At 44.3% G+C, this 18,471-nt stretch overlaps 1 protein-coding gene across 4 annotated transcripts in view; it reads right to left on the reverse strand.

Annotated features, from left to right (window-relative positions):
• Positions 1 to 16,645: 16,645 nt before the first annotated feature.
• LOC117364505 (interleukin-6 receptor subunit beta-like) overlaps positions 16,646 to 18,471 on the reverse strand; it is a 112,350-nt gene continuing 110,524 nt past the window's right edge. For 3 of the 4 annotated variants that reach the window (XM_033953744.1, XM_033953743.1, XM_033953742.1), the window contains one exon: positions 16,646 to 17,966. In XM_033953744.1, the coding sequence (XP_033809635.1) occupies positions 17,457 to 17,966 (510 nt within the window). In that variant the 3' untranslated portion in view covers positions 16,646 to 17,456. The remainder of the gene's footprint in view (positions 17,967 to 18,471) is intronic. The other variant, XR_004540265.1, reaches the window with a different exon arrangement.

An 18,471-nucleotide genomic window follows, 5' to 3' on the forward strand; every position in this document is an offset into this window, starting at 1 on the left:
AACTTGAAACTTGAAGTGACGGCAGAGAGAAAGACAACGCCGGCACGAGCAGCAGGCCAAAGAAGTTGCTCACACTGGTGAAGATTTAAAGAGGTACGGGGATTAAGGGGGGGGGGGGGGCGTGAGTGTGGCATGGGGAGCGGAGAGGAGGGGGTGGGGCGCCTCCTACCCTCGTTATGCCACTACGTCCACTTATGCCATTTTGCTCAGTCCTATGTGAGATTCACTGGAAATTACACATAATTTCCTGCAATATTATCCCAAACTCCCCATTCTATATCTCTTGTGGCCCTATCCTTTGCATTCAATAAATTTGTATACAATTGGGAGTTGTGCATACAACTAAATTAGGTAACAAGCCATTAATGCTACGGCTAACAATCAATTATTGGCACTAATTTGATATTGTGTGTGTAATTACCTATGTTGTGATTCTAGAAAGGGCCGCACCTGCATTTTCTCGTGTGCCACCGACAAGGGGGTGTGGCCATGGGAGGGACTTGGGTGGGACGGGGCATTCCGACAATTGAGCACCCTGTTACAGAATGCTGCTCTTTCTGTGCCTAAATTGGGTGCCAAGATTACACAAGGTTTCAGCTTGCATAAGTCTGGCGCCCAAAGTCAGGTGGGGGAATTGGCGCTAAGTGGTATTCCATAAAGATTGTGCGATCTTTATTGAATGGCACTTAGGGCCTCTTCTATCAAACTGCGCTAGCCCTGCCCGCGCTGCTCCTGACACTCATAGGAACTCTAGGAGCGTCGGGAGCAGCGCAGGCCATTCAGCGCGGCTCATTGCACTACAAACTGCTAGCGCGGTTTGATAGAAGAGACCCTTAGTGATTATTTTTTCCAGCACCTAACTTTGGACACATGGATCAGCCTCTTTACGTTCAACCAAGGATTTTTTTTTTTTTTTAATTATATTCTGCATATCCTACAATTCCATGCGAATTACAAATTATTCAGGTACTCAAGCATTTTTCTCTACCTGTCCCACCATGCTGAAAAGCAAAATTAAAGTGGGATCAAAGTAGCAAATGGAACCGAACGTGCTGAAAAGCCAAATTAAAGTGTTTTCTGCACAAATGTTTACTGCTGGGCATGATGGACCACTGGTCTGACCCAGCAGCGGCAATTCTTATGTTGTTTTGCAAGACGAGCAAAACATTTTATTAAATTTAAAATGAGCCAATGGTTCTCTCTCTGACGCTGCAGGAGTGTAGCGACTGTTCTAAACGATCGAAGTCTTGCAATACGAGTACATATAGTAAAGTTTTGTGGTTGTGGAACGAATCGTCTTGAGTTTCTATTATTTCCTTTGGGAAAATTCGCTTTGATATACGAGTGCTTTGGATTTCAAGCATGCTTCTGGAATGAATTGTGCTCGCAAACCAAGGTTTTACTGTATGGAACTACCACACTGAAAACAAACTGTACATAATCAAGTTTATCAAGTTTATTAACAAAATTTGATTAATCGCCTATTATAATCACTAAGCGATGTACATAACAAAAATATAATAAAGTAGAAAGGAATTCACAATTTAACAAAAAACATTTAACTTGAACAAACATACAGTTGGGAAGGAAAAGATAAAAGTTACAATTTTTGTTTGGGGTAGAATAAAGGAAATAACAATAGGTAAAGGGGAGTAAAAAACCTCAGCAATGATAAACATACTATGCTTTAAACATTAAAAGCATCTCTAAATAAATAAGATTTTAAAAGTTTTTTAAATATTAAAATGTCTTTTTCTTTACGAATGTATTGGGGAAGAGCATTCCACCATAGGGGACCTGTCACGGAAAAAATGTCGGCCCTTCTTGTACCAATGATTTTCAGGGAAGGTACTGAGAGAAGATTCTGGTTGGAGGAACGAAGAGAGCGTTGTGTATTATAAGGTATCAAGAGTCTGGATATAAATTGGGGTTCACCACAGGCTAAAGTTTTAAAGATGAGTAGCATTATTTTAAATGTGATTCTATGACTAATGGGTAGCCAATGAGAATCTATTAACAGCGGAGAAACATGATCATATTTCTTTGCATTGTATATTAACTTTATTGCAGTATTTTGAATCAATTGTAATCTCCTTTTTTCTTTCAATGATATGTTAAGAAAGAGAGAATTGCAGTAATCAAGTTTCAATATTACTAATGAGTGAATAAAGGTAGCAAATCTTTCAAATATTGGTACTGCATGCAACCAGATGCACTGAAAAGCAAAATTAAAATGGGATGGGTGCTGAAATGGTTGGGCAGGAACGCCTTGCGATGAAAAGGCTTTGCTGAACTGGTGGTTCTGAAAGGGCAGCGATGAATTGTCCTAAATCCTCTCCCAGGGGAGCCCTGAATGGTTTACATGAATTTATTCAAGTTCCAGTGGGCTCACAATCTATCTAATGTACCTGGTGCAATGGGTGGATTGAGGGGATTTGCCTGGGGCCACAAGGAACAATGTGGGTTTGAACCCGCAACCTCAGGATGTTGAGGCTCTAGCTTAAACCACTGTGCCCAAAGCCCTGCTGGAAGCACTAAGTTCCATTGCAGGGGGAGGCGTGCCAATTTTGGGGGTGAATGGTGAAGCCTTGCACACAATCTCTTCCAAAACTCTCCCACATACCTTGGAAAACAATTGATCTCCAAAACCATACCAGACAGCTTTCATGCCTCCACATGCAAGATCGCCGAGTTGCAGGGGCAGCATACCTCAGACTCTAAAAAGGAATATAACCTGGCTATTCAAAACATCAATCTTCAACATGCTTTAAAAACATGCATTGTTGTAAACCCACATATCTGGAAGCCAAACTCTCCCTGTCCATGCCTGCTATAGAATTTGAGCCTTCTCTTTTCATAAAAAGGTCTGCAAAACAGAGTCTGATGTTCGAAGGTCATTAGTTTGTAAGCCATAGTGGAAGGATTTCCAAAGCATAAAACCATCATGGGAATAGCACTATCCTAAACCAAGGGTATGTGCCACCCCATTAACAGAGGCAGATCCTGCCAACTTTTTCACCTCTCGACAGGATCTTGCAGTAGGGTTGTGATATTATACTTGCAAAGCATAGCTAAATCTGCGGGTGAAATGATATCCAGGTATTCACTCTGGCCGTTTGCCCATTGCAACAGAAAGCCATCTCCACTCTTGCCTGGTCTGGGGTGACAACACGGGGACCTCAGACTTATCTAATTTCAACCCAGAAAACCTCTCAAAATTCCAGATTTCCCCCATCAAGGCTTCCAAGGAATGATGAGGATTCATAACACAAACCACAGTATTAAGCTCTGTCTGAGTACTTAACATAACTGTCTGGAGTTCCACAGAAGGAGTCTGCAATATCCAAGCTGCCTCCTTTTGGCACAGAGCTGCTTCTCTAGGGACAATATTTTTTTTAATTAATCTCTCTCCTACATCCTATAACATATCTAATAACAGTCCCTCTGCAGTACCAGTTTTTGCAGTCTCTGAAAAAAATACTGGGGTATTTCTGTGATCACTCTAGGGGGCCTCATACACCTCCTCTGTTCCTACAAATAACACTGGAATCTTTTTTCACTGGGGTGGAGTGCCTGCCAGGCCTCAATTAGATCATTTCCCTATCACAAACTTTGTATTTTCTGTGCTGTTGCTTCTGAAGATATAGCATGTTGGATGACCTGTCCATCAAGAATGCATTTAAAGTTCCCCACTAGAGAATGACACGGGGACAAATTCTTCCCTGCTCCTGCGGGAACTCATTTTCCCATCCTGTCCCCGTGAGTTCTTTTCCTATCCCTGCCCTATTCCTGCAAGCTCCATCCTCATCTGCACAAGCCTCAAACACTTTAAAATCATAAGTGTTTGAGGTCTATGTGGTTAAGACAGAACTTACAGGAATGGGGCAGGGACAGCGACAAAACTTGGGACGGGACGGAGAAATTGAGCTCCTGCGGGGACGGGGGCAAATTTGTCCCCGTGTCATTCTCTATGCCCCAGAGAAAACAGTGGGAACAGACAATGAGCATTCCAACAAGAGCCAACGGTATGAAGTAAAGCCATGTTTATTTCAATCTGGGATGTATAGTAACATGGACTCGGCACAATACTGTGTTTTGACGAACATAAGTGACTGCATCAGGGGTCACCAATCCTGTTTTCACAGTTGTTTGGACGTATGAACCCTGTGTTCTGTTGGATTGGTGACCCCTGATGCGGGCGCTTATGTTCGGCGAAACACAGTATTGTGTCGGGTCCATGTTACTGTATGTCCCGAACTGAAATAAACAAGGCTTTACTTGATACCACTGGCTCTTGTTGGAATGCTCATTGTCCGTTCCCACTGTCTTCTCTGTTGTTCGGTGCCTGTGGGATCTTATTCTGTTGGACTCTTTTTGTGGTGTTATTCTGTATTCCCCACCCACCATGAAGGCCTTCTACTAAAAATATTAGCCTATTCTAACTCTCAGTAGAAATGATCCTGGTATGAGTTAGGTGTAAAAATATTACCTATAACTATGGGTTCACCATGTAACTTCCCTGCTACAATAAGTCTGGTGACTCTTGCAGGGCCTTATTCTGTAATTAAACCCATTCCCATTCAAAATTCAACCACCATAATCTTAATGTTGCACGTTCCTCCTGTTTCCTGTGGGTCTCCAGCAAAAGGACTACCTGAGTTCTCTTATCCTTAAACACATTCAGTCTCTTATGGTCCTCAATTGGCATGCCTGTTCTACTGGTTACCTTTCAAACACCATATAACATATAAGATCTTGCTCTTAGTATTCAAAACACGAGTTAGCCAATCACCTTCCTACATAGAAAATTACTTAATCCCTTATTCACAACCTCGTACTCTTCATTCTCTTCAACAGAATTTACTTACTGTACCACCAAACAGGCATATCACATACGTGCCTATTCGAGATTGCATCTTTTTGGTCGTTGGTCCACAATTGTGGAATGCCCTTCCAAATTATATCCGAATGGAATCTAACCTTGACCAATTTAAAAATGATCAAAAAACATTCTTATTCATGGATGCCTTTGGTTGATAGACTAATAACTTTGACCAGAGCAGGCCTTGTGGGGACCAATTTGAAATTGAGCACACACAATTAAACTCAAATGTTACTTCAAATTCTTTATCTATTATTATAGATTATGTATTTCTATTTCCTACTTTATTGTATTTATTTAATAATTTATATACCATTTATATCCTAAGTGGTTTACATTCAGGTACTTTATCTTATTTCCCTATCTGTCCCGTGGGCTCAAACTCTATCTCATGTACCTGGGGCAATGAGGGGATTAAGTGACTTGCCCAGGATCACAAGGAGTAACGAGGGATTTGAACCCACAACCTCAGGGTGCTAAGGCTGTAATTCTAACTACTGCGCCACAAATTCTATTGCATTTTAACATGTAAACTACACAGATGTTATATTAAATATAAAATAAACTTGGAAACGTGGATCTAATCCCTGTTTGCTCCTTATGGGTTATAGTCTCCTCACTCAATGTCTCTCTCAAAAGGATTCACCAGCCTAGAATCTCCCTTTCTTGTCCATCCTATACTAATACTCTTAGTTCATCTCACTGCTGCTCCTTGTGACCTTGGACAAGTCACTTAACCCTCCATTGCTTCAAGTACAGGCAGCTTTTGAGCCTTCTGGGGACAGGAAATAATTGCAACTACTGAATTACTGTTAAAGTCCCAACTAGGATCCTGGTTTGAGCATAAAATTTCTTTCCTCAGGGGACAAAGCAAGTGATGGGTTGGTATAGCAAAGGAGGTTATGTCATGAAATCATGGAATAAACCTTTGAAACTTTATGATTGCAAAATCAAATGTCAAAGCAAGTCAAATGCACGGCAAAACCACTAGAGGATAATTGAGGGGAAGGGGGACAAACATTGTCCCAGTGTCATTCTCTATCAGCAGGTTGAGCAGGGAATTTTCAATTACGTGTTCATGCCATTGCCATTTTCATCTCTTCCCACAATTTTCTCTGTGTTTTTTCTGGGAGTGAAGGTAATTTTTGGCTGGTCCAGTTCCTCCTGATCCTTTGGGCTTTCATCTCATTCAGTGCCAGGAAAAAGCAGAGGTTGGCCAAAGGTTCCCCTATTTGTATATCCCACTCACAACTCAGCCCAGTCATGGCACAGACAGTCCTTGGCTAGGGATCACAAGCTGACTCGCTGTGGACCCTAGACTGGCCACTAAGTGTCACTACTGAGTAATGGCTGAGACTGTCCCTTAGGAATCATGTGAATGCTACTGCATTACTTCCAGCCTAGGCCAGGGATGTCCAACCTGCGGCCTGAGGGTCGCATGTGGCCCAATGAAGTATTTTGTGCGGCCCTGGTCGAGGGCGATGCAGTGTTTTACTCTGCTGCCCCTGGGTGTTTACCGTCTTGCCGACTCCCTCCTCTGTCTTGCTGCAGCATTTGCGCAGCCCCAGAAACATTTTTTTCGACTAATGCGGCCTAGGGAAGCCAAAAGGTTGGACACCCCTGGCCTAGGCCATCTGGTAATCAAAGCCTAGTTTTCTGTATGGTGGATGATAGGATTCTTCTGCCTTTTTGTGATTTCCCAGATAGATACATACTATACTGACTGCAACTATGCATAGTTTTGTTTCCAGTGCTATATTCCCTATCTTGTGATGGGAAATACCTATCGTGCAAATACCTAATTACATGCCAATATGAAATAACTTCCTTTTTCACTCATGCAAAGTGGGAATTAAATCACAAAAAAATGATGAAATGATTAATACCACCAGTCAGGAGGGAAAGCATTTTCTGCACAGACCTTTAGTAGGGTCAGTTCTGAGGCTCTTGCCTGATGAGAGAAAAGGCTATGATGAGGATCTAATGCCCTCCAGTGTTCAAAAGGCAGAAATGCATGAAATACTAAAGTCCATAGGCTGGAATCCATGTTCAAGGCTATAGGTTTATGAACTCTAGAATCCAAAATAAGACAGAAACATGTGCAATCTTATCTAATCTAATTTCCATCTTATATACCAGATCATTCCAGCAAGGACTCGAGCCGGTTAACAAAGTTTAAAAGAATATCATATAAAAAAATAATGAAGGTAATAGAAAAATTTTCAATAAATTAGATCAGTCCTCAGTTAAGAATCTCTGACAGAGATAAGTTTTCAGATTTTTCCTAAAATGTGATAGAGATAATGACGTTCTGATAATCAAGGGAAGATCATTCTAAACTTTTACCAAGGAATAGGCTAAGGAATGTGAGAATTTACCTAGAGTTTTAATCCCTTTAACAGAAGGGAAAAGCAATTCCTGGTAGTGTGAAACCAAAGAGAGTTAAATGATAGAGGTAATAAAGGCAAAAAAATTATATGTAAAATTTTAAATTACATTGGCACATTTAAATTGAATTTGCCAGTAAATAGGAAGCCAATGAAGTAACCTCAACAATGGAGAGGCATGATCATATCTAACAGGTATCATAACATATTTTATTTTGGAAGTTTTTAGTTGCATACCTCACTGAAAGCTCTTTTGCAGTTTTCTAGTTCATTGTTGGTATAACCGTCTTCTTTATTTATTCAATTTTCTATACCATTCCCCCAGGGGAGCTCACAACAGTTTACATGAATTTATTCAGGCACTCAAGCATTTTTCCCTGTCTGTCCCAGTGGGCTCACAATCTATCTAATATACCTAGGGCAAGGGATTAAGTGACTTGCTCAAGGTCACAAGGAGCAGTGTGGGTTTGAACCCAAAATCACAGGGGGTGTAGACCGAGGCTGTAGTTTTAACCACTGTGCTGCATTCTCATGGCTCTGAGTACCACATGTACCATAGGGTTCATATCCCCCACATTTAGCAATGTTAAAAAAAATACCTAATGGAATTAAAATCTAAAGATACAGAAAGGAATTCTATGGCCCTGTTCCTAAGTTAGACCAAACATATTTTCCATGTTAATAACAGGTGGAGAAATCCTGTACAGCCGCATGGAGCATCTGGATAAGACTGACGCTTTGTTTTTTATATGCAATCTTTGCTGCTGCTGCTTTTCACCTTAAGCACTGAACACTAGTACTGTCCGATTCAGGAAAAAAAATTTCAATTCGATTCAGCCTATTGAATTGGTTTTTCGATTCGATTTTCTTGCCTAATTGGGTGTTGTTTTTTCAAACATCCTGGTGGGTTTATTTTACAGACTCTTCACCCCCTTTGCCTTCTCCTGACCACACTGGCGCTGTGGTGTAAATAAAATAAACAAACAAAAAATACGTTTGCGGTCTAACACCAGCTCCGGCAGGATACACATTTCAAATCTGACATATTGTAATCACAAAACAGAAAATAAAATTAGTTTTTCTACCTTTTGTTGTCTGGTCATTATTCAAATTTTGTTGGTCTCAGGCTCTCGTTGTCTTCTGATAACTTGCTTGCCAGGGTCTCCTTTCTTCTTTCTCCCTGCTAACCATCCATCTTCCATCTCTGTCCTCCTCTTCCGTTTCTCTTCCCTCCCCAGGAGGTCTGGCATCTTTCCTTTTTTTCGTCGCCCTCCACAGATCCACCTTTTCTTAACTACCTTTTCATCCAGCATCTCTCCTTCCTTCCCCACCACCCCAGGATCCACCATCTCTCCCTTTCTTTTCCCAACTACCCTCCTATGCAGTATCTCTATCCCCCCTCCACACCATCCCTTGCATCCAACTTCTCTCCCTTTCTGTTCCTTCCCTCCCTAAATCCCATTGTCCATCATCTCTCTCTTCTATTTTCAGACCCATTTCTTCCTCCCCAAAGTCCGGCATATGCACATCTCTTTGAACCCTCCTTCCCTCCCTCCATGTGCTTCTATACCAGGGCCCCCCTCCCCTGAAGGTCTGTCCCCCCTTGAAGGTCTGTCCCCCCCGAAGGCCTGCACCCCACCCCTAAAGGCCTGTGCCACCATCCCTGAAGGCCTGTTTCCCCCTTGAAGGCTTGTCCCCCCCTTAAAGGTCTGCATCCCACCCCTGAAGGCCTGCCTGTCCACCCCTTTTGAAGATCTGTCCCCTCCTTTGAAGGCCTGCCTCCCCTCTTGAAGGCTTGTCCCCCCTTTGAAGACCTATCCCACCCCTGAAGGCCTTCCTGTCCCCCCTTGAAGACCTGTCCCCTCTTTGAAGGCCTGCCTCCCCCCCTTGAAGGCCTATCCCTCCTTGAAAGCCTATCCTATCCCTTAAGGCCTTCCTGTCCCCCCTTGAAGACCTGTCCCCTCCTTTGAAGGCCTGCCTCCCCACTTGAAGGCTTGTCCCCCCCTTGAAGGCCTATTCCACCCCTGAAGGCCTGCCTGTCCCCCCTAAAGGCCTGTCCCCTCCCCCCTTGAAGACCTGCCTGTCCCCCCTTTGAAGACCTGTCCACCCTCCTTTGAAGGCCTGCCTGCCTGTCCCACCCCGAAGGACTGCTCACTCCCCCCCTTCCCCCCTGGCATCCGGCTTCCACACCCCTAGCCTTCCACATTGTTTACCTTCCAGGAACATCCTGCAAACAAGATTGTGGTGTTAGCGATCTTAGTACCGCTTCGGAGCTGGTTCCTCTGTCGCGGTCCCACCCCTCCTCTGACGTCAGAGGAGGGTCGGGACCGTGACGGAGGAGACAGCTCTGAAGCGGTACTAAGATCGCTAACACCGCAATCTTGTTTGCAGGCTGTTCCGGCTGGAAGGGAAACAGTGCGGGGAGGCCAGGGAGGAAGCGGAAGGCCAAGGGGGTGGAAGCTGGAAGCCGGACGCCGAGGGGGGAAGCCGACAACAACACTTCCTGACTGACCCTCGCCTCCTAAAGCAGGTGTGAACAGAATGGAGTCGATACAGAGAATAGCCACTAGGATGGTCTCAGGACTTAAAGACATCCCATATGAAGAACGCCTGATCAAACTGCGCTTATATTCTCTTGAAGAGTGCAGAGAAAGGGGGGACATGATAGAAACATTTAAATACATCATGGGCCACATCAAAGTGGAGGAGGAAATCTTTTTTCTAAAGGGTTCTACGGCGACAAGAGGGCATCCACTAAAACTTAAGGGAGGACGATTTCATGGTGACACCAGGAAATACTTCTTCACCGAACATGTGATTGATCGATGGAATGATCTTCCCTGCCAGGTGGTCGAGGCCAGTAGCATGCTCGACTTCAAGAGTCGATGGGACAAACAGGTGGGAGTACTACAGAGTTATGCTCAATCGATAGATACTCCAGGGAAGAAAGGTCCTTGAGTAGGCAGACTAGTTGGAGGGAGGGTTCTCGAGTGGGCAGACTTGTTGGGCCATCGGCCCTTTTCTGCCGCCATATTCTATGTTTCTATGGCGGTGGTGCTCCTCCCCTCCCCACCATGCGCGCGCTCCCTTCCCTTTCCCTGTACCTTTTTTATTTCTCCGGCGTGAACAGTATGCCCACGTTGGTGTTGGCCTGCCCTTTGATGTCACTTCCTAGGTGCGGGTCCCAGAAGTGACATCAGAGAAAATGCCAGTGCTGACGCAGGTAGCAACCTCGCACCCAGGCAAGTAAAAAAGGTTCAACAGAAGGCAAGGGGCGCACGTGTTCGGCAAGGAGAAAAGCAGAGAGGAGGAGGGGGTGCCTGGAACGGTCCACCCCCCCTACACCCCCTTACTTCACCACTGAGGGCACTTGAAAGTGTTTTCAAGAACATAGTTTGAGAGGAGCTGGGGCAGACTGTCAAACGCTTAGTATATATGATTAGCGTTTTATCAAATTTTAATAAAACTTGAAACTTGATGTATGTACGAGGGGGTATTTTGTAAAGCTTTTTCCACGTGTAAAGCCTTTTTTTTCTTATGGAAAAGGACTTTTTTTACCCCTGGAAATGTGTGGTGGTGTTTAAGGGGAAGAAGTATGTATTGTTTGATCCTTTAGATGCCATTATTAAGGGTCAGAAGGTTTGAGGGTGGGAACTTTAAATGGAATTGTGCTCTTTTGTGAAGATGAATTTTCTTAATTTCCTTAGCTCCTTGTTCTCTGTTATGTGGGTTTGAGGATGATGGTAGAGTGTGTGAACTATGAATATTATATTGCTTGAATCATCTTTTTATTGCTCTATTTGGATTAAAAAAGGAATATAACATAGATTTAAATATATTATCAAAAGTCCACTCTCTTCTGGAGGTTGAGAGGTAGCGGAAAAGTGGAGCAAGAAAACAGCAAACAAAACAGGTGGAAAAAGAGACCTCAGTTAAAGCCTTGAAGGACTGGGAAATGCTAAAACTCAAACACACACATCAGTACATAGAAACATAGAAAAATGACGGCAGATAAGGGCCATATAGCCCATCAAGTCTGCCCACACTATTTACCCACCCTCTTAGGTCTTCTGACCTCTTAAGTATAATTGTAATTATACTGTCACTCTACTGACCTGCTCATTGTAATTATACCGTCACTCTACTGACCCGCTCATTCAAGTCCTAGTGACCCTATCCTTGGCATGACCTCATAGGGATCCCACGTGGGTATCCCATTTGTTCTTGAAGTCTGGGATGCTGCGTGCCTCGACCACCTGCACTGGAAGCTTGTTCCAATGCTCGATCACTCTCTCCGTGAAGAAGTACTTCCTGACGTCTCCACGAAACTTCCCTCCCCTGAGTTTGAGCGGATGTCCTCTTGTGGTCGAGGGTCCCCTGAGAAGAAAGATATCATCTTCCACCTCGACCCGTCCTGTGATGTACTTAAATGTCTCAATCATGTCTCCCCTCTCCCTACGCTCTTCAAGAGTGTAGAGCTGCAATTTGCTCAGTCTTTCCTCGTACGGGAGACCCTTTAGCCCCGAGACCATCCTGGTGGCCATCCGCTGAACCGATTCAATTCTGAGCACATCCTTACGGTAATGTGGCCTCCAGAATTGCACACAGTACTCCAGATGAGGTCTCACCATGGCTCTATACAATGGCATCATGACTTCAGGTTTCCTGTTGACGAAGCTTCTCTTGATACAACCTATCATCTGCCGTGCTTTAGATGAAGCCTTTTCCACTTGAGTGGCTGCTTTCATGTCAGCACTGATGATTACTCCCAAGTCTCGTTCTGCCGTAGTTCTGGTTAAAGTTTCTCCATTCAAGGTGTAAGTTTTGCAAGGATTTCCGTTACCGAGATGCATGACCTTACATTTCTTGGCGTTAAAGCCCAGCTGCCATGTCAAGGACCAATTTTCTAAAGTACGCAGGTCTTGTTCCATAGCATCCTGTAGTTTATATCCGTTTACTATATTGCATAGTTTGGCGTCATCAGCGAATAAGGTTACTTTGCCTTGAAGCCCTTGAGTCAGATCCCCAATGAATATGTTGAAGAGGAGTGGGCCCAGGACCGAACCCTGTGGTACTCCGCTAGTCACCTCCGACATTTTAGAGAGGGTACCGTTAACTACCACCCTCTGAAGTCTGCCATTAAGCCAATCTTTAACCCATGCAGCTAGAGTCTCTCCTAATCCCATCGATTTCATCTTGTTCAGCAGCCTGCGGTGTGGGACACTGTCGAACGCTTTGCTGAAGTCTAGGTACACGACGTCCAAAGACTCTCCTGAGTCCAGTCTTCTTGTTACCCAGTCAAAGAAGTTGATTAGATTTGACTGGCATGACCTACCCTTGGTGAATCCATGTTGGTTGGGATCCCGGAGATTTCCCTCGTTCAGGATCGTATCTAATTTATACTTAATTAGTGTTTCCATGAGTTTACACACAATTGAGGTGAGGCTTACCGGTCTATAGTTTGCAGCCTCAGCCTTGCAGCCCTTTTTATGTAGAGGAACGACGTTGGCTGTTTTCCAGTCTAACGGAACTTTCCCCGTACTTAGTGAGAGATTGAAGAGCACTGCCAACGGTTCTGCCAGAACGTCTCTCAATTCTCTGAGCACTCTTGGGTGTAAATTGTCCTGTCCCATGGCCTTGTTTACCTTTAGCCTTGCCAGTTCGTTGTAAACGTCCCCAGGTGTGAACTCAAAATTCTGAAACGGGTCATCCACGTCTTGTTTTATCATCAACTGTGGTCCGTGTCCCGGTGCTTCGCAGGTGAAGACTGAGCAGAAATATTCATTTAGTAGTTCTGCTTTTTCTGAATCCGCCACCGTGTAGTTTCCGTCCGGTTGTCTAAGGCGTACTATACCGTCTGTGTTCCTTTTCCTAACACTGATATACCTAAAGAAGGATTTGTCCCCTTTTTTAATGTTCTTTGCCAGAGTTTCTTCCACTCGAAGTTTGGCCTCCCTAACTGCTCTTTTGACCATTGCAGATCTGGTCTTATATTCTACTTTAGTTTCTCTTCTCTGCGTACGTTTGTAGGAAAGAAATGCTTTTTTCTTCTCTTTAATGAGGTGCGAGATCTCTTCAGTGAACCATTGGGGTTTGTTGTTTCTTTGTCGTTTATCGTACAAGCAGAGTAAGCGATTCCATAACAGTCATAGGCCATAAAAAAACTCCACCTGTTATTTTAAATATAGGGTTCCTTTTACTAAGGTGCGCTAGCATTTTTAGCGCACGCAGGAAATTAGTTATATATATATATATTAGTACCGAGTGTTAGGTGGTAGAATTTGCACGTGTATGCGAGATCCACGTACAGCATAATGAGGTAAAAGACATCAATTGGCCACTTAATTGGAGCTAATTGAAGTTGCGTGGAGATTTCTCCACATGCTATTCTATAACTTGGTGCACAACTTTTCTAGTGCACAATCAAAAAGGGGGTGTGGCCATGGAAGGGATGTAGGTGGGTCAAGCACATTCCCAAAAGTTAGGTGCTAAGTTGTAGAATCTGGCTGATCTGTGCCTAACTTTGGGTGCTAGACTTACATCTGTTTCTATCAGGCATTTATCCAGCGTTCAAAGTTAGGTGCGATCTGCAGGCTACGCCAGTATTCTACAACAGGTGGGCACCCTTTATACTAGAATATCAATTTTTTTCAGTACCAAAAGTTTGGCACTATACACAGAATTTCTTTCATACTGCTCAGTGCTGACAATGGCACACCCGAATCACGTGGCTTTGTGCATACCACTTTTCATGGGAGCACCTTAATGCCTTTGTTATTTACATATGTGAAGTCCTAATTTGCTTGATGGCTAGGACAAGCCATTCATAATTCTATAGAAGGCTCTGCTAAATACTAAACTTTTAGTAAAACACATATAAAGGTCCCAGCGAATACACAGGCGCTGATTTCACAAAAGTGCATGGAACTGCCAGAGATGCACTTCTGGGGGTCCCAGTCAGGACCCACAAGATCAGCCAGCCAAGAGCAATCTGGTGAGACCTGGATATTCAGTGCTGGTGCCTGGTCGTGGTCTGGCCTTTTAGATCTGGGTCTAGTTTAGCAAGTGACAGAGTTTAAAAACGTGCTCACCAGCTGAGCAGTGACCAGGATGTTTTTAAGTATGTGTTAAGAAACTCTACACTCATTTTCAGTGCATTCTGAATGTGCAGCTGTATTGGTGCCACAACGAGAAAGAGCAGAGCTTCATTTAAGCTGTTTGCTAAATGTTTTTTTCCAACAGAGGTGGGGTCAACAGCATTTATAATTTTCTGAAAGGTTCTGGGCTAACAACATTGAAATTCTTTTTTCAGAGTCCTTTTCTTTAACGATGCGCAGCGGGTACAAGTTGACGCTCGATGATCCGGACCAAGACACTGCAGACACCAGTTATGTGGGTCTGTCAGTGAAATTGGCCGAGCGCACCGCTGGCACTTTTTAAACCCGGGTTGAGGGGGCATGAATGGAAAAACGGCTTCAGCCAAATCGAAGCCCGAGGCTTCGATAGTGGCAATAGGCCCCGCCGGGGCGAAACCGAAAGAAAAGGAAAAAATTACTAAATAGAATTTTTTTTTTTTTTTTTTTTTAAATAAAAGAAATAAAAGAAAAAATGAGGGAAAAGATCTTTCCCAAAGGGTTTACGCGAGCGTGGAAGGCAAAAATACAAAAATTGTTCAACAGCCGTTGAACACACGTCTTCTTAGCTCCGCGGAAACTAAGAAACTGGGGACCGCGCGCCTGTGTCAGGCGGGAAGGCACTCGCGCACGCGCGGTGCGGCCTCTAGAACTTTCCAAGTTCTTAGAGTGCAATCACTCTAAAAGTGTCCGTACCGGGGCTCCGTCGGTGCCGTCACCCATCAGTCAAGAATATGCTGCCTGCTTGTCCTGGGATAATAAATGCGACACAAACAACCACAGCCTAAGTCACACATATACACAACCCTTGGAAAGACTTGATATAGCACAGGTTGAAGCATTGTAGGCCTCCACATGCCATGGAAGAGGTATAATACAGGCGGCGGCAGCAAAATAATCTTTCCTGATTCACAGATGCACACATGGCCGTGGTAGGGCAAGCTAGACACATAGGGCTACCATATTTGTACTTCAAAAAAAGAGACTATGTGGCCCCGCCCTGTTCCACCCACATCTCAGTCCCATTCCACCCCCAACCCCGGCCTCACACAAACTTTGTCTCTTCGGGGCTATGTCTGAAGGGCATCCACGCATGCATGTGATGTCATCGCGTTGCCATGTATGTGATGTCATCACGTTGTACCCACGCTTGTGCAGATGCCCTCCAGACAAGGCCCTGACATCAACAGTTTTCAAAACCCAGACTAAGTGCCGGGTTTTGAAAACCCATTCAGACACCTGGACAGTCCTCTAAATAGAGGACATGACCGAGTAAATCCAGACATCTGGTAACCCTAGACTCACGTGTCCTGTGTTATTAGTTACAGGGTTCAGCTGAGGAGTGTGCATATATATGTGGAGGGGAAAAAAACCCCAAGCAGATGGTGGAACTCCGCAAAGAATCATTTTAAAATAGCAAAATACATTTTAAAAAAACCAAAACTAAAAATAGGTTTAAAGTACAGGTTCAGAATATAAAACAGAACTAGTCTACGTCGGCTGATCATTACAGCCTCTGGCACAGTATGCAAGGTTTGCTAAATATTCAGATTAGGCCTGAATCCCACAGAGAAGCTGTGAACCCAGAAAGCTTCGCTTGCATCACCAAAGCCTTTGGGAAGAATCACCAGCCAAGAAAAGAAACTCTGGCATTATTTCGGAGTCTGACAGAACAGTCAAAACATTGAGGACTTAAGTTATCAGCCATAGATTTTCAATACTGCCACCGTGAAAACCCCCCCCCAACATACTACAAATTCCATATTAACACAGGGCCTAAACTTCATCCGGTGATGATAAATGCAGAAATTTAATGTGGAGCCACATCTGGACACTGATGCTGACTTTCTGAATTTGTGGAGATGACTAGTGCATGGCCAGTTAAATGCAACATATTCTGCACTTAATAGGCTATGGGATAACCTGGCCAGTTAAGTGCTGACTCCTCCCACTGGCGTAGTAAGGGAGGGAAGAGGGCAGTCCGCCCTGGGTGCCATGTTGGTGGGGGCACCAACACCCCTCCTCCTCTCCTCCCCCCGCCTCTTCCCATTCCTCCTCTCTAGTTGAGGAAGTTGTTCATGGTGGTCAACAACGTGCTCTTCACGACCCCGTCAGCTCTCCCGCTGACATCATTTTTGGGTGCCGCACATAGGAAGTGACATCAGAGGGAGAGCCGATGGGGTTGCGAGGAGCATGTTCTAGACCGCTGTAAGCAACAACTTCAACTAGAGATATGGGGGAAGGGAAGGGGGGCACGTGCGGTTGTCAGGAAGAAACAGGGGGGGGCAGAGACGAGGGCAGGGGAGGGGCACCTCTCACCTTCACCATGCCACTGACTCCACCCCTGGAATGCCTGCCCTCCCCCCTTTCCCAAAAGCCAGTTTTCAGTGTGGCACTAAAGCCTGGATTCTCTATAAGGCGCTGATATTGGCGGCCGCCGATCACATGTCAATAACGCAATAGCACCCAATGGAGAATCACACCTCTGCAAAAGATAGACGCTGGAAATGTAGGTCTAGGCTTTCTGGACCTACATTTCCGCTACCTATCTTTCTCATGATTCGCGCCTATGTAAGTGCTTTAGACCACCTAATGCCACTTCCGGCATTAGCCATGCCCTTAGTGGCATTCGGTGGCCTAGAGCGCCTAAGGAGGCACATTTCCGGCTTTGATAGTGTCATTTTTTTGCCATTTTAAACGGTGTCTGTTGATTAACTTAGGCGCCGTTTCTAGAATTTCCCCCTAACTGGTTAAATGCTGCTGAAAATTAGTGATTACCCCTGAACAGGCAAATTAACTGGCCAGGAGCCATTTCTGGATAGCTGGTTAATCATACTGAATATCAACCCAACAGTGTTTAAGAGTGCACAGGAGAGTCAGTGTCATAGTCCATCTTCCAGCATGACAATTTATCACTTCCTGTGCTTAACCAGGCAGGAGTGCCAACACCATAACTCCAGGAGGTAAAACGCCACTGTTCTAGTTTGACTACAGTCATTTAAGTGACCCCTCCTCTCTTCAATTGCCAGTCTGTAAGTCACAGTTCAAAGGTCTTCAGTGGCTCACAGGACGATGATTCTGGCCAGGCTGACTGTCATCCTCCACCATAAGAGCCATCAGGAATGGAAACTCATGAACAGAAGCTGGGGATGCACCTGGGAGTTCCAAGTGGGGCATGTATAACCCATCAAAGTCACTTTCTAAAGGTGGGTTCTGGCCTAGCCAGGAAGTGTGGGCTCCACAGCTGCCATGGTGCAAGATGGCAGAGTCTGAAACTAGTGGAGCTGTATGGCATTGTGGCAATCCATACACATGGACAAGCACAGCCGAATACTGTACTTTGTTAGGGTAAATTGCTGGTATCCGCTGCCCTGACTCAGAGTGAGGTACATCTTGGGACCTAGTGATAGTTGGAGTGTCTGACTGCCAGGGTTTCTCCGCAAAATATCGCTTCACGTCCTCATGGGTTGCAGAAGTGAGCTCTGAGTTTCCTTTAGACGGAAACCATGACAGGCACATCCTTAGCTTCTCTGTCTGCTCCATGGTTGGGTAGAGAGCGCCCTGCTGGGAAACAAGGCGAGGTTAGACCTGGAATAGTACCTTAAGGCATCAGCACTTTCCTTTCACACTGGCCCCTTACATTTTTCCAAAAAAAAAGAAAAAAAATCCCAAAACAAAACTGCAAACTTGAACAATCTGTCCTGGATTACAGGCAATCCCTAAAACTTACTGTACCTGCATTAGCTCACCTTGAACTTCTTTTTTTTTTTTTTTTTTAATCTTTATTCCTTTTTATTTCTTTCAACAAGTGTACAATATTATTACAATTAATTCACATAACTCACTTGACATTCTTAAACAATATTATTATACATGTTTTAATACCCCCCATCCACCTCCCATCCCTTCCCATATCAACAAAATATTTCATCCAAACTTATACATACTTGTACATCCCTCTTTCATAATACAATTAATCTTACATTAAATCTGTCCCTCCCCCCACCCTTTCTTCCTCAAACTCTTTATTCATTTTATTATACAAAGTAATGCACAACAATATATATCT

This window comes from Geotrypetes seraphini, chromosome 8 (assembly GCF_902459505.1).
Source record: "Geotrypetes seraphini chromosome 8, aGeoSer1.1, whole genome shotgun sequence".
In the NCBI taxonomy this organism is placed as follows: domain Eukaryota; kingdom Metazoa; phylum Chordata; class Amphibia; order Gymnophiona; family Dermophiidae; genus Geotrypetes; species Geotrypetes seraphini.